Here is a 24920-nt window from a genome sequence, read left to right on the forward strand (position 1 = left end):
TTTTTTTTGCGGGCCTCTCACTGTTGTGGCCTCTCCCGTTGTGGAACACAGACTCCGGGCACGCAGGCCCAGCGGCCATGGCTCACGGGCCCAGCCGCTCCGTGGCACGTGGGATCCTCCCAGACCGGGGCACAAACCTGCGTCCCCTGCATCGGCAGGCGGACTCCCAACCACTGCGCCACCGGGGAAGCCCCTGAGGGAGCTTTAACAAATGCCTGATACCAAGGGTATAACCCCGCTGATCAAATCAGAATCTCTGGAGCTGGACCCAGGACTCAATATTTTTTAATGTCCTGTCGATGATTCCAGCATGTAGCAAAGGTTGAGAACCCCTTCTCGGAAGGGTTGTCAGAAACTCCGAGTTTGGAGTTCTAAGAATTCCGCGATCAGGAGCCCTCAGTGAGTTGGGATGGGAGGGGTCATTCGCTGTTGTGTCTTCCCCACACCACCTCCCCAAAGAACCATGAGGTGGGCCTGTTCTTCCCAATCTGGATTGGCTGTGGGAAGCAAATGCTTGTATCTTGTAAAGCTCCAAGCCACTTCTTTGGGATAGTAGCTGGACATTTCCAAGGACATGGTAGGGGAAGAAGCAAATGAAGAATGTGGGTACAAAGGGTCAGTTTGGGGGGTGGAGGATACAGCCAGAGAGGCAATGAGACAAGCAGTCCCAAGAGAAAGGCTGCCCAGGAGAACAGGACACGGAGCGCTTTGAGCAGAGGCAGCTACAATTGTAACCCAAGCGACCTGACCTTCCTAGGCTGTGGGCAGTAATGAGGCCACTATAAGAGGATGTGGCGTCAGAGACTCCTTGCTTCTGCCTGCTGACAGGGGTGTCTGGGCATCAAGTCTGGGCTCACAGGTCAGTCTACTCTTCCTGGGGTACCTGCTCTGCCAGGTCCACCTGTCTCACCCACCATGCTGCGTATTCCCCATGGCGCCCTCACCAGTATGCTGCCCCTTTACATGTCAGAGCTGCAGGATGGTCATGGCAAAGGCGGGGGTGGGGACCTTAGCAGAGGGCAGTGTTTTTCAACTTTGCCGAGGGGCCTCAGGGCCCACTGTCGTTGGGGGGACCCCAGGCTGCCAGTTAACAGGCCACCACACATCGCCCCTGCTGCCCTTCAGGGGTGCCCTGCTCAGAGCAGAAGGATGGCAAAGTTGGTTCTGGCCTGACTACCCTGATGGGAGGATCCCATAGAATTCACTTGTAGAAACAGTAAAAAAAAAAAAAAAAAAATCTAAAACTATCACAACTAGGTAAGGAAATGAGAGTGATTCTGTCCCAACTCATCCCCTTTTCTTTTCCTTTTCTTCTTTGCCTCTGCAAGAAGCCACAAAAGGGTTAAATACGTTGCCACGAGGTGGGATAAGCTTCTCAGATCCGTGGTGTGCCTGATGGTCCTGGCACCGCGCTGGGTGAGGGGTGCCCCGTCCTTTGTCGACTATAATGGTGCATCTTCGTTATTGTACTAATACTCCTTTAAAAAACACACCCTAATCTTTCTCTGGCGCCGGTGACGGCCACCATGCGGGATGTTTTCTTTCTCTCCCCTCTGTCCTTCCCCTCAGCCCCTATTGTTGCCATAGTCACGATGGGGCGATAGCACGGGTGCAGGGCTGTTTCTGTACTGTACCGCCCCGAGCTGATTGTTTAAATCTGTATTATTCCACTGTTCTGAAGATTTACATTTTTAATGGCTCATTTATGTAATCCCATAAATAAAGTAGCAAAAAAAAAAGCATCCCACACAAATGAGTGAATTGGAGTTTGAAAAAGGCTCCTGAGGCAGGTCAGCCAGGGTCTCAGCTGCGGGGCCTTGATTGGTGTGGCCGGTGTAGCCAAGATGGCAGTGGGCTTAAGACCACCCAGTCAGTGCCCAAATGGGGCATTACCACGGAATAGCGGGATGGTGCTGGAGTTCAAGCTCCCCTATTTATCAGAGAACACAGTTCTACTGCAAAATCCACTTTAGTCTGAAACTCATTTACCTTCCTGCTTTGACAGCTGCGCCTCTCCCCGGCAGAGAAGTTTCCGCAATTAGCTTTTTCCTTCCTAGCAGCTGATGCTGTGTGTTTCCCCCCACCGCCCCTCCTTTCTTCTTCTTAACCAGTATATTCCTGGGGCTGCTAAATTCTCTCTAAAGAGCCTGTGAATTCGAGCACCTGCCTCAAGAATGTATTTGACACACTGAACAGAGATATAGTTGGAACAATTCACTGTGAGCCTTCCTCCACTGGTTTCTCTGTTCACGCTCCCTCCCCTGCCAGTGAAGGTTTGTACTAATTAGGCACAGATGAAGAAAATGGCTAAAATGGAACCGAATCAGCACATGTCTGACGATCTTTCCAGGTCCCTGCCCGGCTCAGATGCGAAACCACAAGTCACCGCGTCCCCACTTGGTAGATAACCTGGCTCTGGAATCCTTGACTGACACTCACTATTTAATGCTCTCACTTGAAGCAGTTTTGCTTTCGGATGTGATAGCAAAGCGTGACCCCGGATCAGAGTCCTCTGTCTCTGTCTGTCTCTAGTTTCCCTGTATCTCTGCAGGGGCCTCTGCTGAGACCGGGACCTCTGTGTGCGTGACTGTCTCTCAGAAACGCACAGCGGAAGTTTTGTGAGTGTCCGGGACCCAGGCCGTAGAAAAACAGAGGGATTGTTAAGTGCTCTAACTTCACCTAAATCTCATATTGTAGCCAAATGTGATCAGAATTAAATTGACTAAAACAGCCGTCCCAAAGCAAGAAAGCATTTAAGTCCCACCTTTCCCATTTCCCTGCCATCGAAAAATGACTTTTAAACTTTGCAAAATGAAGATTTTAATCTGTCCTCCCCATCTCGGGCATTTGTGGGAAAGAGAAATGCACTTTAAAAAAAATTTACTTTATTCAAGTGTGGTGGATTCACAATGTTGTGTTAATGTCTGCTGTGTGGCAAAGTGATTCAGTTACACATATATACATTCTTTTTCATATTCTTTTCCGTTATGGTTTATCACAGGACGTTGAATATAATTCTGTGCTATACAGTAGGACCTTGTTGCTTATCCATTCTATATATAATAGTTTGCATCTGCTGAGCCCTCCTCCATGGCAACCACAAGTCTGTTCTCTCTGTCTGTGAGTCTGTTTCTGTTTCATAGATAAGTTCATTTGTGTCATATTTTAGATTCCACATATAAGTGATACCATATGGTATTTGTCATATTCTCTTTCTGGTATACTTCACTTAGTATGATAATCTCTAGATCCATTCATGTTGCTGCAAATGGCATTATTTCATTCTTTTTTATGGCTGAGTAGTATTCCTTTGTATATATGTACGTCTTCTTTATCCATTCATCTGTCGATGGACATTCAGGTTGTTTCCATGTCTTGGCTATTGCGAATAGTGCTGCTATGAACATAGGGGTGCATGTATCTTTTCAAATTAAAGTTTTGTCCGGATGTTTGCCCAGGCGTGGGATTGCAGGCTCATATGGCAACTCTATTTTTAGTCTTCTGAGGACCATCTATACTGTTCTCCATAGTGGCTGCATCAATTTTTATTCCCACCAACAGTGTTAGGAGGGTTCCCTCTTCTCCACACCCTCTCCAGCATTTGTTATTTGTAGACATTTAATGACGGCCATTTTGACTGATATGAGGTGGTACCTCATTGTAGTTTTGATCTGGAGAAATGCATTTTTTTCTTCCATCTTCAGAAAGGGAAAAACACTACGTAAGTCAAAGAAGGATCATGGGATTTGTTGTCCGTTTCCCCCAAGGAGGGTAGGAAGGCAGAAGGGCGAAGCACTGGAATTAGAGCTGGAACTGGGGCAGGGGGGCTCCGTCTGGCCCGAGCGTATTTGCTGGGGAGTCTGTGGCGAGTCCTCCCTCTGGAGCACAGGTCCTGAGGAGTCAGCAGGAACTGCTCCGGGTTCACCAACTCAACCGCCCTGCGCCGGATGACGCCTAGCGGGGGTCAGGCAGAGCCACTGGATGATGGAAGAACCTATCCGAGCCTCACTTCAGTCGTCTGTGAAGCCCGTCTCTGAGTGTGGTCAAGAAAGCAGCAGGAAACAGCGCACGTGAACGCCCGGTACATACATCCATATGCAGGTCGTCTTGAGGACGACCTCAGTGTGAGTCATTATTCACAGTGATGGATGTCTCCAGTGGAACGGGCGGAAGCTAGTCTTGTCATTAGGCTTTTTGTCTTTTACAGGATTTCCTGTAGGAAACCTTTAAGCATCACTCAGGAGGTTATCGTTCCTTAGTAGAGAGAAGGACCTTCCATAACATCCTGCCTCTCATGTGGAAAGGTGATGCTGTATCTTTAAAAATTTCATTATTGGGGATGGATTTGCCCTGAATCATCTACTATCCCTGTTGGTCCTCTTCGTGACCAGGACCCAGTGATGAGCTGAGATAATTGTGGCTAAAAGGAGTTTCAGGCCACGTCACGTAGTTGTCAGTTTTTTGTGGTTTTTTTTTTTTTGCGGTACGCGGGCCTCTCACTGTTGTGGCCTCTCCCGTTGCGGAGCACAGGCTCCGGACACGCAGGCTCAGCGGCCATGGCTCACGGGCCCAGCCGCTCCGCGGCATGTGGGATATTCCCGGACCGGGGCACGAACCCGTGTCCCCTGCATCGACAGGCGGACTCTCAAACACTGAGCCACCAGGGAAGCCCGCAGTTGTCACTTTTAAAAATTTTATACTTATAGAGATTGATTTAACATTCATGACCTCCTTACAGAGAGTTCTGACTAGTAGAACTAAAATACCCAACTAGTCCATACCAAATTAGCATTAGCAAAAGCTTGAATTTAGTAGCAATCTATTAAAATGAGTCAGTGTATCTATGCTGCTGCTATTCCTGGATATTAATTAAGCACGGTGAAGTAGGGCCGAGCATTTTCTTTCTTTCTTTTTTTGGGCTGCATTGGCTCTTCGTTGCTGTGCTCAGCCTTTCTCCGGTTGCGGCGAGCGGGGGCTACTCTTCGTTGTGGTGCACGGGCTTCTCATTGCTGTGGCTTCTCTTGTTGTGGAGCACGGGCTCTAGAGCGCATGCTCAGTAGTGGCTCGTGGGCTCTGGAGCGCAGGCTCAGTAGTTGTGGCGCACGGGCTTAGTTACTCCACAGCTCATAGGATCTTTCCGGACCAGGGCTCGAACCCGTGTCCCCTGCATTGGCAGGCGAATTCTTAACCACTGCACCACCAGGGAAGCCCAAGTTGAGCATTCTCTTGAGGCTTCTGTGTCTCCAAGGCCCCAGATTATATCACTTTCAGTTTTGACATTACCTTCTCTTGATGACAATTTCTTGGACCAAGCAAATCTATGCCAGCCTCCCTCCACCTGAACAAAAACCCTCCAGGACACAGCTGGGCTCGTGCTCCCAACACAGCTGCTTGAGCTGCAGAGGGGGCAGCCTCCACCTGCACAACAGCTAGATGCCAGGAGCCTTTCTATTGCCTCTTGCTGGTGCCGCTCAATCGTATACTAAAATTGTCACACGAACTCGGGCCCAGGTGAGAGACAGGTCCCGGCCAGGCCACCAGAACCTGGGGCTTCAGGACTCCGTCTCCCTTACAGATCACCAGCATTATTCCCATCATGCCTCACTTCTCTTATTTTTTTCCAGGCCACCCAGGTCATCCATCACCATAAAGATTCTTATCCTCATAGGGTTCTATAGTCACCAAATGCCGTGGCTTTCAGATTTGTTTGACTCCAACCTACAGTAAGGAATACATTTTATACCTATAGCTAGTACACACATGACACAGGCACACGCACAGACACACACACCACATGCACTCACATACGCACATTTTTAGAAATTTATGGAACAATGCTTATCTAAAGTCGATCAGATATGGTCTTATATTTTCCACTCTATTATATATAACTATTCTTTCTCAATTTTTTAAAAGCTCAGTCATCTCACACTAAATTGATTCATAACGTGTTAAGTTGCCTTCTTGCTGTAATTGAAACCTGGCTTCTTCCCAAGGATGCTGCTTCCACTGTTTCTCCTGGACGCTGTCTCTTCTCCTCTTTGGTCCTTCCATGACTTTTCCTCCATCTTCCTTCCAACCTCCCAGCTCCTTGGACTTGCATGTCATCAACCTCTGTCCCCAACTACAATCTCCTGGTACTTCGCCTCATTTGTTGAAGACTCTGGCCCTCGGGACACTGTTTATCTCCTCAGAAGCACCCGTGCGCCAGCAGCCAAGTTGGCACTGCAGTCAGCACTGCGAACTCTCAGCTGCCCGGCGTCTTCTCTGCTGTGATCTCCCCTCGTCCTCACTGAGAACTGCACCACCTGCCAAGCCACGTTTCCCACTCGCTCCCCCTCCCCCTCCATCTGGCCATTGACTCTAATGCCCCCCAACATTTTCAACCCCAGGAGGACCTCAATACTTTACTTCTTCCCTGTCAGTCACTCCTACTTGTCCTCTTCCAGGGCAGATTCTGTGGGACAGACTCTTTATTTTTTTAATTTTTATTTATTTATTTTTGGCTGCGTTGGGTCTTTGTTGCTGTGTGTGGGCTTTCTCTAGTTGTGGAAAGCGGAGGCTGCTCTTCGTAGTGGTGCGCAGGCTTCTCATTGCGGTGGCTTCTCCTGTTGTGGAGCACGGGCTCTAGGCGCGCGGGCTCAGTAGTTGTGGCGCGTGGGCTCAGTAATTGTGGTGCACAGGCTTAGTTGCTCCACGGCATGTGGGATCTTCCCGGACCAGGGCTCGAACCCGTGTCCCCTGCATCGGCAGGAGGACTCCTAACCACTGCACCACCAGGGAAGTCCCTGTGGGATAGACTCTTGACTTCTTTCTCCTCCGTTATAATTGTCTATATTATTGGGAGGAAAAAAGCAAACTCAGCCCCAGCTTTCTGTCTTCTCTGGACAGGCACCTGAGCAGCTGAATGTATCTTCAAACAAGCACATGCCATGCAGACAGGTCGCACTTTAAATTCATGACCACGAATGGTGTCATTCAGCCATCTGACCCATGTCTTTATCAGATTGGATCTCTGCTCTCCAAAGGGGCTGTTCCACACACCTCCTCTCTTGCCTCAGACCTCCAGTTCCCCCCACCCACCCAGATATTGACCTAGCCCTGTGTTTCCATTACTTCATTGAAAAACAAAAGCAGATAAAAAAGACCTCATCTTCCCATGACCATCCCTTTCAGCCCACTCCTACCTCTGCCTGTATCCACTGCCTTTCCTCCACTCCTAAAGCCAATACCTCCACTTGCACAGAATTCCACTCCCTCTCATTTTTTTGAGGTCTTGGCTCTGAAACTTCCCACTTTCTCTCTGGCAGCATCAGTTTCTCTTTGTCCACTGGGCCATTCCCTTTAACCTACAAAGACACTGTGATATCTTCCACCTTAAAAAAATTTGACTCCATGCTTTTTTCCAACTACACCAATATTTTGGTTTTCCTTCATAGCGGTTCTCCAATTTCCTATATTCACTGTCCTTACTTCCTTATCTCCTATTTTCTCTTTACTCCAATCAGGCTTTTGTCTTCACCTTTCCACTGATACTGCTCTCATCAAATTTATCAGTGACCTCCATCTTGCCCAGATCAATGGTCTATTCTCTCTTTTAGAGAACAGATTTTTCAGATAGCAGGCACTCAATAAATATCTGTGGAATGAGTGAATGAATATAAAACTCCCATCCCATTAGTTTACTGAATTCATGGTTGTGCATTACAAAAATAGATGAAGTTCAATTTTATACCAGGCTAATGAATTTTCATGTACTTATTCACTTCTTATAAGGTTTTGTGTATATTTAATCCATGTCAGCTTTTTCCACGTGAATTTCCAGAGCTATGATTTCTGACCTTGTAAAATTTCAAAAACACTTTTTAACGTAAATGCTAACATTTCAGGATAAAGGAGAACTGATTGGACACATATTCATGTATAATTTTATATTGGACCTCAGGTCCACAGTATTGGACTAATCATAATTCAGAGTTTGAGATAATTCTCATTATTGCCCATGCATGGCCTGCTTTAATTAATTAATCAGGTTTTAATGATGTAGTAATCATTCATGAACCCAACACCCAACATGAAGGTTATTTCGTGCTAATTTGACATATAAATTGTTCCAGTCGTGGATTATAAGGGACAGGAAAGAAGGAAGGAACTAATATTGCCTTTGTACTTTGTATCAGACTCTATGCCAGATACTTTATCTGCATTATTTAATCCTCACAATAACTCTGAGAAGTAAGCATTATCCTCATTTTCCAGATTAGAAAACTGGTTCAGAAATAGCATTTGTCTAACTGCTCATGGGAAGTACTAAAGCTGGAATTCAGAGCTAGGTCTGTCCAGCTTCAAAGCACAGGCTCTTTCTGTGTTAGCACACTGGCCCTGTGGGAGAGCAGTAATACACAGAAGATAGTTGACCTGGCATGTTTGGGACCCAGCCTGTTCCATGTCACTAGCCTGGCTGGGATTTAGGTATCTTAACTCCAAAAAAACAGGAAGATTTTAAAAAGTATTCCTTATAAGGTATGATATGTAATATAGCTCGTAAGATGTAGGAAATTAATGTTTTAAAAGTACATACATCTTAGAAATCTCATAAATAAGTATTTGAAGAAATAACAGCTGATTTGCATCATTCAAAAGCATTGGGGGATATCTGAAAATGAAAAAAAATGAACACAAATCTCATATTTTTAGTGCCATAAAATATTTTGAATATCAGTTTTCATACCAAAATGTCTGAATTTGCAGGGAACACTCATTTCCTTTAAATTGCCCACTATAAAAGAATTTGATGCAGTAGAAAATGAAGTAAAACAAAACCAAAACTATAAAGGCTATATATGACATCTTTTATTTACAGGAGAATGTTTTTTTACTAAAGTATTGTTGAGGGGCTTCCCTGGTGGCACAGTGGTTAAGAATCTGCCTGCCAATGCAGGGCACACGGGTTCGAGCCCTGGTCCGGGAAGATCCCACGTGCCGCAGAGCAACTAAGCCCGTGCGCCACAACTGCTGAGCCTACGCTCTAGAGCCCTCGAGCCACAACTACTGAGCCCACATGCCTAGAACTGGTGCTCTGCAACAAGAGAAGCCACCACAGTGAAGAGTAGCCCCTGCTCACCACAGCTAGAGAAAGCCCGCGTGCAGCAACAAAGACCCAACACAGCCAAAAATAAATAAATTAATTAATTAATTTAAAAAAACCCCAAGTATAGTTGATTTACAATGTTGTGTTAATTTTTTCTGTACAGCAAGGTGATTCAGATATACATATATATACTTAAAAAAGAATGTGCTCCACAGTATATTCTGGGTGCTCTACAGTAGGACCTAATCGTTTATCCATTCTCTATATATCAGTTTGCATCTACTGATCCCAAAATCTCAATCCACCCACCCCCTCCCCCGCTGGCAACCACAAGTCTGTTCTCTATGTCTGTGAGTCTGTTTCTCTTTCGTAGATAAGTTCATTTGTGTCATATTTTAGATTCCACACATAAGTGATACCATATGGTATTTGTCTTTGTCTGACTTACTTCACTTAGTATAATAATCTCTAGGTCCATTCATGTTGCTGCAAATGGCATTATTTCATTCTTTTTTTATGGCTGAACAGTATTCCATTGTATACATGTACCACATCTTCTTTATCCATCCATCCGTCGATGGGCATTTAGGTTCCTTCCATGTCTTGGCTGTTGTGAATAATGCTGCTATTACAGGAGAATGTTGATCCTTACATAGTGTGGTAACCTCACTCCACTCCAGGCTTGACTGTCACAGCATCCATGGGGCTGGTGGAGCGGGGGACAGGGAAAGCTCTTCTGGTGTCCTCGCCTGTGTGTATCTTTTCTTTCTACTTTCCTACTCAGCCTGTGTATTGCCAAATACACAGTATTCAGTAGTCCATGACTTTCGTTCTATAAAATTCATAGGTTTGCACAACACGAAATTGCCTCTGACAGAAGTCATTTTTGTTCTGCCCTTTTTGATCCGTACACCTCCGTCTGAATTCCATGCACTGGGTCACATCATAAACTGATGTTGTCGGCCAGTCTCCGAACCTCTCTGGCTTTGTGTCCCCCTATAAGATGCAGATGACCATTTCTGCAGGGAATTGCATTTAGTCATCTTGTCTCTTTGGTCATCTTTAATCAGGAACCACCCAGCCAATCATTGTCTTTCGTGACACCCAGCTATTTTGTAGAACATTCCCCAGTTTGGCTGTTTCTCCATGATCAGATTCAGTTGCACACTTGTGGTAGGACGACCGGAGAATTGCTGCATGTCCTTGGAGGCACATGTGTTGTTTTGTTCCCTCGTTGGTAAAGTTAACCTTGACCTTCGGTTCAGGTGGTGGTGTTACCAAACTCAGGGTCAGCTGCTCACAGCTAAAAATCCAATAATTCGAGAGACGAGTATCAACAGAAGGGAAAGGTGCTTTAATCAGAAAAGGCGGCAATCTGGGGAGAAGGTGGACTCGTGTTCCGAGACCAACTCCAAAGTGTCTGCTCAGCCATGACAGGTTTTAAAGGGAAAAAGGAGGGAAGAATCTCAGTGAGTCATCAAGGCAGGTGGGTTCTGGATCCTTCTCCATTGTGTGCAGGCTGGCTGACTCTACCTTCAGATGTTATCTTGCCCGTTTGATCTGACCGCAGGATTGCGAAGGGGGAGCTGATGGGGATAGAGAGCTAGTCATTCTTTAACTACTTCATTCTTCATTCTTACTGCTTTTTACCTAGAAAATGAATGAAGTAGGTTCTTTCAAGTTTAGAGGGGAACAGAAATGGGCAAACAGGAAAGGGGAAAAAGAGCTGCTTTCAGCGAGGCCAGGCTTCTCCACTGGAATTTAACTATTTTTCCCCTTTGTAATTAATACATATCCAGTGGGGGATATATGTTGAAACATGCAAATATCCTTTTTCTCGTGTTGCTTTTGCCCATCAAGTTTTGCAGCCACTGATGATCCTTAACTGAAACAATTCCTGCCAAACAGTGATTTTCTAATTCTAGCTTCTTCCTACATCTGGATATTTTCCAAATAAAGCAGTATCCCCCCCAAAAAATTTTAATACAATTTTTTTTTGGCTGCCCCATGCAGCGTGCGGTATCCTAGTTCCCCAACCAGGGATCAAACCTGTGCCCCCTGCAGTGGAAGCGTGGATTCTTAACCACTGGACCACCAGGGAAGTCCTCAGTTTTTAAATGACAAAGTTAATCAATTCTTTTTTTTTTTTTTTTGCGGTACGCGGGCCTCCCACCGCCGCGGCCCCTCTCGTCGGGGAGCATAGGTTCCAGACGCACAGGCCCAGCGGCCACGGCCCACGGGCCCAGCAGCCCCGCGGCACGTGGCATCTTCCCGGACCAGGGGGCGCGGCAGGCGGACTCCCAACCACTGCGCCACCAGGGAAACCGCTAAAGTTAATCAATTCTTTAAGTTCCTCCTGAATACATTTGAGTATATCCAGCTTTACTAGCCTCTTGGACATCATAGCACTTGTGAGTCAATTCAGCAATTAAAGGGTTCCCCGAGCCCATCTTCTCCCAAGCCCAGCTAGGAAGCATCTTCTCACCCAGCATCCAATTGTTGTTTGATATTGTTGTCATTGCTTGGGGAGGGAGGGACTCTTGAACAGGAATTATCAAAATGAAGAAAAAGTCTAACTTAATTTCGAGTGAGCCAAGTTTTATTCCTTCTGTAGTTTAAATATTAAACTCAGCCAAAGAATGACATCATCACAAAGAATAAACTTAATAGAGTCAAAGAATTTACAAAAGGGATAGAACACAGGGTGTAGAGATTCTCCCAGCTAAGTAACTTATTTGATATTTATATTGCAAAGTCAATGATTTAATATTAATTAGTAAGGCATTAGGTAGATGTCACTAATAATTTGAAAAGATGTTTTCCTTTCTAATCTTGCCCTGTTCCTTTCCTCTTTATTTCATGCAGAGACATTTACAAATACAACCTTCAAGAAAGTTACAAACAAGGACTAAAATCTACATTTTTCTTGCATAAAAGGGTTTTAGAAGAAGTGTGATTGTATTTTTGACACATTTTCATTCATATTCTAGACATTTCTTGTTCATTAAACAAACACTTTTTAAAAGGTTTGTACTGAGAAGTGGCTCTTCAGTCCCCACTATTTAAAATAGCCAGCCTCTTAAAGCCATTATCTGGCTGACCATGTAGTGAAGTCATTTGAATGATTACTGTAAAACAGGATTTAAGAGGAAAATAAATGAAAGGGGAAAAGTAATTTTGTGATCATTTCAAAGCTCTAAACACACGGGGCCGGGTGCCATGACAATTATTCTCTCTTGCCTGTAGGCACAGGAAAAGTGGAGGGATTTCCTTTGAAAAAGGAGCTCCTTCTGAATCAACAGTCAGTGGTCAAAGTAAACACCACTGAAGATTATGTTTGAGAAACTGCTTACAACTCCTGCAAAGGCATTAACGAAACAAGGAGCTGGGGTGCAAATGCGGTGGAAGGCCTGAAGGAGTGTGTTGAGAAACATCGTGTAAGTCAGGCCATCGATGGCCAGAATCCAGACTCTCCTGCAAGAGTGTCCTGCACCTTATCTATTTTGTGGTTCTCCTGAAAAATAATTATTAGGAGCTACCCGGATAGAATAAACGAAACAATGTAATCAGTAACTAGCTTGCAGACAAACACACAAAAACCGATTCTGTTTGTTGGGAAAAACGCAACCCCCCTCCTGCTACATTATTCCATTGATGGAAAAACATTTACATCTCTTTTGTTAACTAGTTTTCTGTAGAAATTTTATAATCGCCGGGCAACTCTATTTCACTGCTCTCTTAGAAGAGACTGAGTAGCTAGACCCATGTTTTTATTCCACGGCCAAAAAAAAAAAAAAAATTTTTTTCTGGGCTTTTTTTTTTTGGAAACTTTCGTCTATCATACATCAAACCTGTCAAGCTTTTTCATTCAAGTTCATGGTTTTTAAGTTCATTGTAAATAACTCAAACCGATTTTACAAAAGAGAAAAAAAAAAGTCCTGCCCTGACGTTGGGCATTACAAACTGTAATAATATCCCTTGTCAAATGGGATTTTGCAAGTGGCTTTGTAAAGGGCGGGGGTGGGGGTGGGGGGGGAGGATTTGGCTAAATAAAAATAATTTGAGGTTAATGTTATACTTTGATTGTGTGTTGACTTCCTTTATTTTCTTAAAAGTCTAGAATTTTTGCAAAATGTTAAAAGGAAATCCAGTAGCTATGTTTATCATTAAGTATGTGTCACATTTCATTTTGAGGTCCTTAAGAGTTACTTCGTGGGAGAAAATTCCAACAATAAGGAACATTCACTGATTTGCTGAGAGCTCTGTAAATTTTTAAAGTAAGCTAATCTCTTGGATGTTTCTTTTCCAAAGTAATGAAAAAGGCCTTTTCCCCCTGTCAATCAGACAGGGTCATTGCCGCAGGCCAAGCTGTACCGCTCAGGGTTCATTTCAGGAAGCAGAGCTGTGACAAGAGATACATAATAGAGGACTTTTGTGGGCATTGGGCTTTTTACAGCTGTGAGAGCTGGTGAAGTGTCCATGGGAAGCTTGCCTCTGTTGTCCGGTGGTGGGCATAACCTTGCTGTAGGTCAGCAGGGCTGGCCGTCCGGGAAGAACCCAGACGTGAGACAGGACAGAGCAAGACAAACCAGACCTGAAAGAACCAAGCAGAACCCACAAAGACAGACTGGAAACTGTGTCGCTGGTCCCTCCCCTGCAGGGCCTGGGCTACCTACAGAAGAAGCCGGCCCTCTCCTCACTGAGCTGCACCTGGACCTGGTCCGGAGCTCAGAGGAGCTGTGGGAGCTGTGGGCCCAGCCGCTGCCCCACGCAGAGAAGGAGGCCGGCACGTCAGCGGCCACGGGCAGATGCTGTGGCAGCATCTGTACCTTTGCCCCGAGCCTGGGCTTCGAGGACGCTGCTTCACTGCCCCCTTTCAAGTCAGGCACAAGTTCTCCCGCAGCCACCCTTCACCTGGAACCATACAGGGAGGGAATTCTGGGAAACTCAGCTCCAGCTTAGCTAAGGTGGTCCTGCACAAAACCACCCCCAACTTCTCCCTCCCATCTTGCCAATCCCCTGTTGGCTGTCTTCTTCTTTTTCCCTGAGATGTTCCTCATGCTGGGCTGTCAAGAGGCAGCTCCAGGTCAGTGCAGCTGAGGAAATCATCTTGACATTCTTCCTGTGATGACACTATCTGGACAGGCCCCAAGTTTTGGGTACTTCTCAGTTTGGAAGAATACATAGTCAACCTTATTCTAGAAAATGCAAATTAATCTATAGCTGTAGAAACGGTATCAGTGGTGCCTGTGGACAGAGGGTGTGGAAGAGGGTAGGATGATGGATTAAAAGGGGCATGAGAATCCTCTGATCGTGATAGATAGGTTCATTGTCTTGATGATGGCTGTAAGTTTTACTGGTGTAAATATATGCCAAAGCATATCAAATTATACCTTAAAACATATGCAGTTTAACATGTATCAGTGATATCTCAATAAAGGTAAAAATATCAACTATGTAAAGGCTCTGAAGAGTGAACCACAGCAACAAAAACATCATTCGATCTGAAAAGGAACCCCTCCCCCCTCAAAACAAATGTTATCAGAACTTCAGAGACTACGGCCCAATACAAAAAAAGTCTGACGTACGTGGACCTGGAATCTCCAAAGGAGAGAACATAGAGAATGAAGCACGAGAAATATTTGAAGAAACGATGGGAAAAAACTTACCAAATCTGTGGAAATATATAAATTCATAGTCATGGGAGGTTCAGCGTACCCCAAACAATAAATATATAAAGGAAGCTACACTTGGCACATCATATTAATATTATAAGTCAAAAGATAAGTAGTTTGAATGCTTTCCTTTTTGTACAAGTTTGCAATAAAATTGTAAGTAACTCTGAAGACTTATTTTTATGCAGGTGTATAAAAGTGTAGCGTGGGAATGGTGCTCATCAGTTTTTAAATTCACTGTCGAATTGTGATTTTTCTTCACGGAAGGGGGGGAAAAACATTAAGCAAAAGGTAAAAACCTCAATAAGATTTTTCTGAAGAGTATTATTTTGGTAATAATATTAGTACATATTCCTTTTTATTTCAGTGATACAGATGTATACCTACTTATCCTCAAAGAAACTTATACATCACTATTCAAGGAAAAGTATGTGTTTTTATTGAAAGTTACAAGATTATTACGATGAAAATAAAACTTAGGAGGTGCTTGAAAAGGGTTAATTATGGAAATGATTGGTTATTTGAGGTATTATTCATTTACAGAAAATAAAAGTTAGAGTATATGTTATAAAATAAAGAATATGTGGCATCCTTTTCACTGAAAAAGTCCTCTGGTTCCTGGAAAGGGACAAGTGGATCAGAGATCTTTTCAGCTTTTCCCATGACCCAAAGGACAAGACATCTTAGCAAGAAGATCAGTCTACCAAAATTTCCATCAACAGAAATCGGAAAACTTTGTACTGCACCACTTTTTTGAGATATTTCAAGCATCCCTCCTCTGCGACTGCTCTGAAACAAGTCATAAAGAAGTGGTGACCTATTGTCATTTATATCACACATAGAATATTGCAAACAGAGGAAATGGGCCAGACCCACAGACCCACCACCAGCTTCATCAAACTTTAACGTTTTGCCATATTTATTTCCACATTACACTTAAACAGTTGTCTTCATTTTTCTTTTATTACCACTTATGTCTTTTTCTTATTGATTTTTACATATTCCTTATAAATTCTGAAAACAAATCCTTTCTTGGTTTTGTTTCAAATAACCTCTCCTAGTCTGTGATTTGTCTTTTTTTCCAAATGGATTTAAATTTTTCATTTTGGGGTAATTATAGATTCATATGCAGTTGTAAGATATCGTACAGAGAGGTTGCATGTCCCCTTTACCCAGTTTCTCCCAATGGTAACATCTTGCAAAACTCCAGGACAATATCACCACTAGGACATTGGCATTGATACAGTGAAGACACGGAACATTTCCATCACCACAGCGATATCTCATGCCGCTCTTTTATCCTTTTCATTCTCTTTCCTTAAAGTCTCTGGCAGCCACTAATCTGTTCTCCATTTCTGTCATTGCAAGAATGTTACATAAGTGGAATAATATAATATGCAACCTTGTAGGACTGGATTTTCCATTCAGCCAATTCCCTGGAGATTCAACCAGGTGGTTGTGTGTGTGTCTGTAGCTTGTTCCTTTTCACTGCTGGGCAGTGTCACGTGGTGTGGATGGACCCCCATTTTGTTTAACCCTCACTCACTGAAGGACATCTGGTCCTTTTGTTGGTTATTATGAATAAAGCTGCTATAAATATTTTTGTACAGGTTTTTATGAGAACATAAGTTTTCCTTTCTCTGGGATAATGCCTAGAAGTGCAGTCACTGGGTTATATGGTAGCTGCATGTGGTGTTTTTTTTTTTAATGCCAGATCATTTTTCATTCCCACCAGCAATATGTTGGTGATTCAATTCTTTACCTCAGAATTCTCCCTGTTGTTCAGTTTGGGTAATTTGTATTGTTCTATCTTCCAGCTCACTGATTCCTTCATCTGGCTCCTCCACTCTGTGGAGTCCTTGAGTTTTTTTAATTTGCTTATTGTCATTTCTATTTGGTTCTTATTTAGACCTTCTATTTCTTTGCTGAGATGCTCTATTTTTTTATTCGTTTTGAGAGTGCTTAGAATTGTTGAGACATTTTTGTGTTTGCTTTCAGTCTTTGTAAGAATTCTAACGCCTGTGTTATCTCGATGTTGATACCTGTGGGTTGTCTTTTTCATTCAGTTTGAGATCTTCCTGCTTCTTGATATAATGAGCAATTTATTATTGCAACCTGGAAATTTGTGGTATTCTATTAAGAGGTTTTCGTAGTTATTTAAGTCTTCTGTGTTAGCTGTCTTCATCTCATACGACCCCCGAACTGGAAGGAGGGGGCTTCCTCACTACTGCCAGGTAGGAATAGAAGTCCAAGCGTTACCGACCCTTTCAAGTCGGGCCCCAGCAAGGGTCCTCCTGCCTGGTGTCACTGTGCCGATACAACGAGACTGAGTTGGGTTCAGAAGCAAAGGAAAGCTTTATTCCCTGATTAAAGAATGGAGAGGGGCAAGCTCCCGCTCTAGAGCACACGCTCTCCTGATAGGCTGTGGGCGGGGCTGCTTTATAGGGTTCTCGTAGTAGGGAGGGGGCGGGGTTGTCCAGCGCAGGCGCAGCGCAGCCGCTCACGCCCCCGATCCAGAGCCGGCGCGGCGTCTCTGCACATGGTCCCTGAACTGAGCGTCCTGCAGCCCTTCCGCTGGAGGAACTCCGGTCTGAAGTGCCTGGTGCGAGGCCTCCGCATGTGAGCCGATGCAACTAGACGCAGCACAAAGGAAAAGAAAAAAAAGGTTAGACTTTATTTTATTACCCAGATTCTATTTTTATTTTCCGGGAGTTGTGAATGGGCTTTGCTGGTGACAAACCCTCCTCTGCCTTTTGTCCTGCTCCTCATTGTTGAGGGCACTGAGGGTCTCGGGTCCATCTTCTGTAACTGCTTCCTGCTGAGTGTGGGCATTGTTGTCCTGCAGCCACCGTGAGATCTGTTTGGTGGCCCCAGGCTTCGGCCCTGACCATCTCCCTGAGCGATCCCCATTTGTCTAACCTCTTGGAGACAAAGGACCCCGGAGAGTTTAAGATACGTGCCCAAATGTCAGCAAGAGAATAATGGTCACCTGTGAAATTTTCCTGACAAGGCAGGGCTGCAGGTCTTTGGCCCCGATGCAGAGGCTCACTGCCGGGCCTGCGTGTACGTGGTCGAACTTTGGTTGTTTTTCAGGAGAGAAGCTGCAGGTCAGAGAGTGGTTCGCACAAGTAGTCAAGGGGGCTGTGGCCCCAGGTTTTCTCTCCAGAGGTTGGGTCTCGGGGGCCTCTTCCCTCAAGTGCAGTGTCCCCACGGAGTGACCCCTGCTACTTCTGGGCAGAGCAGGTGGTGAGGGTCACCAAACAGGGTCCTTTCCACTTAGGGGTGAGCTGGGCTTGCAGGCTGCCAGTTTTCCAGGTTTTTAGATGTACTCAGGCTCCTGGCTGGAAGGGGTTGGGGGCCGGGTCAGTGGGTGCAGGCAGCACCTGGTCCCCATATTCCGTGAGAGCTTTCTCGGTTTCTCCTGCCTGGAGGGCACACACGGGCTGTTGCATTTTAGGGGGGCTAAGGTGTCCCTTCTCTTCAGCTTGGGGAATGGGTCTACCATACAGGAATTCAAGGGCACTTAACTTATCCCTCGGGGCCAACCGCATGTGGTGCGGGGCAGTTGGAGTTCCCTGACATAGCTTGGCTAAGGCCCGTTTGAAGGTCTGATTGGATCTATTTTCTCCGTTGATTGGGGTCTCCAGGCTGCACGCAGGGTCCATCTTACGCCTGGGGCACTTGAGACATTATCGCATTGTACGAATCCTGGGAGCCCAGACCTGGGGATTCTTTCTTTTCAGTTCTGGCAGGGAATGCTTCTGTCTAACCCAGAAAATGTGTTTACTAGCACCAAGGGACACCTGAAGTTGCCAGCTGCCCTCGGCATGACGGTGAAATCAATGTGCCCATCTTCTCCAGGATATGTCCCTCTGGTCTGAATGGTCCTTATCTGGGGGCTTTGGTTGGGGGGATCAGGTGTGAGGGTTGTTCATTGTGCAGATGGGGCCCGTCTCAACTATCCAACTGATTATACTTTTCATGCCAGGAGTTACCATGACCCCAACTAACCAATTATATAGGGCTTCCCTCCTGTAGTGAGTTCTTTGATGAGCCTCCCTAATGGCTTGACAAGCTGCAGTTGGGGAAAGAAGTGCTACCCTTGTTCATTAACTAGCCCTTCGTGGCTTCCTAGATCTCTGTTGAAGTAGCTAAATCTGGGAGGGTCAGGACAGGGGCCTGAAGTAATTGCTTTTGTAATTCTTGAAATGCCTCTTCCTATTCTTAAGGCCATTCAGAAGGCTCATCATCCTTCCCTTTGAACATTTCATGTAGGGGCCCAGCTATTAGACTGTGGCTGGGGATCCCAGCCACCCCTGGGAAACCCCTAAGCTGTCCTCTGGTTCTAGGAGGGGCGAGGCTGCAAAAGCTTCTTCCCTTTCCTGGGGTAGGCTTCCCTGACCTTCTGTGAGAATGAAGCCCAGGTAGTGACTCTAGCTTGTGAAATTTGAGCCCTTTGCTTGGACACTTTATACCCTTTATTGGCTAGGTGGTGGTTACAGTATTATTTCAGAGGCCTCCTTAGTAGGCCTGGTGATCGGAATGGTGGGTTCCCTCCTCCAGATGTGATCTTTTGGGCCTTTAGCTATTTCCCCAAAGATGATGGGGGAATTTTTTGAATTCTTGGGGCAGGACTGTCCAGAAGTTTTGTTTTTGTTGCGTGTTTGGGTCCTGCCGCTCAAAAGCAAAAATTCCTTGTGGCTTTGGGGCTAATGGAAGAAGAAGGTGTCTTTTAAATCTAATACAGAATATTAGGTCCTGGTGGACATAGAGTAGCCAGCAGGGTGTAGGGTTCAGGGACCACTGGATGTGTATCCTCAGTGGCTTCATTACTGCCCTGAGGTCCTGTACCATCTGGTATTCCCCACTGGGTTTCTTTATGGGGAGAGTGGGGTATTACAGGCTGAGACCAACAATCACTGTATACATACGGTTTTATACACTTGCTTTTCAAATAATTTAAGAGGAAAAAGGAGAATAAAGATGTATTTTTACTGTATTTTATAATTACATAGTTGCCTTCACCAGTGCTCTTGGTTTTTTCGTGAATTCAAATTACCCTCTGGGGTCACTTCTTTTAGCCTGAAAAAATTAAGGTGTGTGTGCTGGGAACAAACTCTCTCATTTTTTTAATCCGATAATGTCTTTGTTTTGTCTTCATTTTTTAAAGATAGCTTTGCTGGATATCAGATTCTTGATTGACAGTTTTTTTTCTCTTTGCACTTTGAATATGTTATCCCACTGCTTTCTGGCCTCCACTGTTTCTGATAAGTAAATTGCTAATCTTATTGGATTTCTTACAAGTGGCGAGTTTGTTTTTTTTTTTTGGTCACTTTCAAGATTTTCTCCTTGTATTTGGCTTTTAGCTCTTTTACTGTATATGTCTATTTGTGGATCTCTTTGTGGAATTTGTTGCACTTCCTGGATGTATAGATTAGTGGTTTTCAATAAATTAGGAATGTTTTCAACCATTATTTCTTTAAATATTTTTTCTTTCCCCCTCTTCTCTTCTGGTACTTCTATTACATGTATGTTGGTGTACTTAATGGTATTCCACATTTCCTGAGGCGCTGTTCATTTTTCTTCATTCTTTTTTTTTCTCTTTGTTCTTTGGATTGCGTAATCTCTATCAACCTATCTTCAAGTTTGTTAGTTCTTTTTTCTGCAAGAAGTTGGGCAAGAAGTTCTCTAGTTAACTTTTCATTTCAAGTATACTTTTCAACTCCAGAATTTTTATTTGGTTCTTTTAAAAATTTTATATCTCTTTATTGATACTAGCTATTTGATGTAACATTGTCAGCATACCTTCCTTTATTTTGTAAATCATGGTTTCCACTAGTTCTTTGAATATACTTATAACTACTTTGAAGTCTTCATCTGTTAATCCAACATCTGGTCACTCTCACAGGCAATTTCTGTTGCTTTTGTCCCCCAGTGTATGAGCCGTATTTTCCTATTTCATTGAATATCTCTTACATTTTGTTGGAAATTGGACATTTTAGATAATTTATAATAGCAATTCTGGGTTCTGGTCCCCCCCCAACCACCACCATTTGCTTGATTACTTGTTTAGTGACCAGCTTTTATTTCAGTGAAGTCTATTTTACACACACACACATACACATACACACATAGGTACAGACACACACACTGTGTTAAGCCTTTGGTGTTGCTTCTCAGCCAAGGGTGTGCAGCCTTGGGTTTGCCCACAACCACCTTGGATGGCAGCGCTTTGGCAGGGCTCTTTTTAGCTCTCTTTTCCCCCCATCATACCCTGCTGTTAAATGCCACAAATTGTGGGATAATTGCTCTATTGTCTTCAACAACGCCCTGCGGCATCAATTGTTCCAGAGACTAAACCAATCAAATTCTAGCTTCTAGTTAGTGTTTGATATTTGTTACTATCCTAGGAGAGCTACTCCCAGCTTCCCCTCCCCCCCAATTCTCTCCTGCAAACTAGCAGTCTTCAATTTAGCCTGTATCTTCTGCAACAAATCTACCAGTATCCTCTCAATTATCTTTCACCATAGTCTCCACTGTTTTTGAGTGCATCATTAGGCTTGAACTTCTCCATGTTCTGTTGCAAACAAAGTCAGGTTCTTTGGGAAGAGATTAGGAGGTATCTATGTTATGTCCTGCTTCTTCCTCCAGGAAAAGTCTCTGAGCCCAGTGTGCAAGGAGGGGGCGTGGTGGGTGGTTCCCTGACAGTGGGGATGAGGATGTGGGCAAGGATCTTTCATTTTTGAAAGGTTTTAACTGGGTAAAAAATTATAGGCTGATGATTGTTTTCTTCTTTCTGTATTTTGAAAATATTTTTTCACTGTCTTGTAGCTTCCGTTGTTGAGATCTGATTTGAATCTTATCTTTGTTTCTCTGAATATACCGTCTCTTTTCTTTGGCTGCCTTTAATACAGTTTCTCTGTCTGTTTAAAGCATGTGATTTTGATGTGCTTTAGTGTGGTTTTCTTCATTTTTTTTAATGTTTGAAACTCATTGAGTTTCTTATGTCCATGCATTTATACTCTCCATTACATCTGGAAAACTTACGGTCATTATTTCTACAAATACTTTTCTCTATCCATCACTGTCTTTGAGAATTCCGATTACAAGTATATTTGGTCACTTGAATTTGTCTCAGAGCTCAATGATGCTTTGTTCCTTTTTTAAAAAACCATATTTCCTGTCGTAGTCCATTTTGAACAGTTTCTATTGCTATGTCTTAAGTTTATTAATATTTTCTTTTACAGTGTCTAATCTGCCACTAATCTCATCTGATATATTTTTCATCTCAGACATTATAGTTCCATCTCTACTTGATTTGGGTCTTTTTTGTATCTTCTATGCCTCTGCTTAACATGTTCGATCTTTTCTCTAGCTTCATAAACATATGAAATAATGTTTATTGTCTTTAGCTATTCTGTCATCTCTGATAGAATCTCTGAATCATTTTCTGGTGATTTATTTTTCTCCTAATGATGGCTTATACTTTTCTGCTTCTTTGCATGTCTGCTAATTTTTGATTGGGTACCAGACATTGTGAATTTTGCCTGGTGGACAGGACTATTTTGTAGTCATGTAATCATTCTTAAACTTTGTTCTAGAGTGCAGGTAAATTGCTTGGAAACCAGCATCTGTTGTCTCTTGTATTCTGTCTATCTACCTATCTATTTATTTATTTATTTATTGCTGCATTGGGTCTTCGTTGCTGTGAGCGGGCTTTCTCTAGTTGCGGCGAGCAGGGACCACTCTTCATTGCGGTGCATGGGCTTCTCATTGTGGTGGCTTCTCTTGTTGAGGAGCACTGGCTCTACGCATGCGGGCTTCAGTAGTTGTGGCATGTGGGCTCAGTAGTTGTGGCTCATGGACTCTAGAGCACAGGCTCAGTAGTTGTGGCACACGGGCTTAGTTGCTCCGCGGCATGTGGGATCTTCCCAGACCAGGGCTCGAACCCGTGTCCCCTGCATTGGCAGGTGGATTCTTAATCACTGCACCACGAGGGTAGCCCATCTCTTTTATTCTTGATGATAGCCATTCTTACAGGTGTGAAGTAATATTTCATTGTAGTTTGGATTTGCATTTCCCTGATGCTTAGTGATGTTGAGCATCTTTTCATGTAAGAGTTTTATAATATCAGGTCTTATGTCTTATGGTCTTATGGTCTTTGATCCAGTTCAAGTTCATTTTTGTCCATGGTAAGGGTCCAGTTTCATTGCTCTGCATATGTCTATCCAGTTTTTCCAACACCATTTGTTGAAGAGACTCTCCTTTCCCCTCTTGGCTCCCTTGTCAAATATTAGTTGGCTATGAGCAGGGGTTCAATTCTAGGCTCTCTATTCTGTTCCATTGATCTATGTGTCTATTTTGTGTCACTACCATACTGTTTTGATTACTGTAGCTTTACAGTATAGTTTGAAACCAGGAGGTGTGATACCTATAGCTTTGTTCTTTTCCCTTAGGACTCCTTTGCTATTCAGGGTTTTTTGTGGTTCCATACAAATTTTAGGATTTTTTATTCCTATTTCTGTAAAGAATTCCATTGGTATTTTGATGGTATTGAACCCATAGATGGCTAAGGTTAGTATGGACATTTTAACAATATCAACTCCATAACAATATCCATAAACACAGGATGTCTTTCCATTTGTTTTCTTCAATTTCTTTCACCGACATCTTGTAGTTTTTAATGTACAGATCTTTCACTTCCTTGATTAAATTTATTCTTAAGTATTTTATTATTTTTCATGCTGCTGTAAATGGGATAGTTTTCTTTTTTTCTTTTTCAGATGTTTCATCCTGAGTGTATAGAAATACACTCTAATTTCTGTATGTTGTCTCTGTATCCTACAGCTTCTCCAAAATTTTTTATTAGTTCCAACAGTTCTTTGGTTGAGCCTTTGGGATTTTCTATATACAGAATAATATCATTTGCAAATAGCAACAGTTTTACTTCTCCCTTTCCGATTTGGTTTCATTTTATTTCTTTGTCTTGCTTAATTGCTCTAGCTAGGACTTCAAGTACTATATTGAATAAGAATGGTGATAGTGGGCATTCTTGTCTTGTTCCTGATCTTAGAGGAAAAGGTTTCCATTTTTCTCCATTGAATATGACGTTTACTGCTGTCAGTTTGATAGGTATAGTTCCAGATGGTTTTCTAGGTACACAAACGAACACACACACACACACACACATGCACACACACACACACACACACACACACACACACTGTCTCTCTCTCTCAAGAATAACACACAAATGGGATCATATTTTGCTTAAAGTGCTGCAGCTTGCGTTTTTCACATAACATTTTATCATTTCCATAATGATGCATCTATATCTGCTTAATTCCTTTATTTAAAATCATTTTCAAAACAATGTACATGGTTTGAATTTCAAAAAGGTACAGTAGAAAAGGAGGCCTGCCTTTTACTCCAGTCCCCCCACTCTGCTTACAGTTTCTTGAGTATGGTCATGTCCAGAGATATCTATGCCTATGTAATGATGTTCCATTTTCTTATACAAACCATAACATACTACACACCATTCTGTATTTTTCACTTTATCTAGGAGCTTCTTATTCTTTTATTTTAACACCTGCATAGTTGTATTAGCTAAGGTTCTTTGGTTGCAAGCAGTAGAAACTTACACAGTGAATTAAAGCACAAAGGGAATTTATTGGAAGGACAGTGGCAAACAGCTTCAGAGCCAGACTTTGGGAAAGACGGGATGAGGGTTCTTTGGGGAGCTTGGAAGCAGGAACACGGGACCATCCAATGACTTCAGCTCCACCTGCCCTCTCTCTGTAGGTTTCTGTTCAGAATCTATTAGCCTAGTCTGCACCTTCTTTGGTCAGGTCCCCTGCTTGGATGAATCTTTTTTTGGCTTCTGAGTTGAAGTAGTCTGTTTGACTGTCACAGCCTGGCTCATGTGACCACCCCAATTTGGGGGTGCATGTATCTTTTCAAATTAGAGTTTTCATCTTTTCAGATATATGCCCAGGAGTGGGATTGCTAGATCATATGGTAAATCTATTTTTAGTTTTTAAAGGAACCTCCATACTGCGGCTGCACCAATTTACATTCCCACCAACAGCGTAGGAGGGTTCCCTATTCTCCACACCCTCTCCAGCATTTATTATTTGTAGACTTTTTGATGA

At 43.6% G+C, this 24920-nt stretch overlaps 1 protein-coding gene across 1 annotated transcript in view; it reads right to left on the minus strand.

Annotated features, from left to right (window-relative positions):
* Positions 1-17102: 17102 nt before the first annotated feature.
* The window catches only part of LOC113625741 (protein POLR1D-like), a 56441-nt gene continuing 48623 nt past the window's right edge, over positions 17103-24920 (minus strand). Inside the window, exon 3 of the mRNA XM_027116619.1 lies at positions 17103-17399. Within this exon, the coding sequence (XP_026972420.1) occupies positions 17267-17399 (133 nt within the window). The 3' untranslated portion in view covers positions 17103-17266. The remainder of the gene's footprint in view (positions 17400-24920) is intronic.

Source organism: Aethalodelphis obliquidens, unplaced genomic scaffold, assembly GCF_003676395.1.
Source record: "Aethalodelphis obliquidens isolate GAN/ISIS:26980383/991018 unplaced genomic scaffold, ASM367639v1 scaffold16, whole genome shotgun sequence".
Lineage (NCBI taxonomy): Eukaryota > Metazoa > Chordata > Mammalia > Artiodactyla > Delphinidae > Aethalodelphis > Aethalodelphis obliquidens.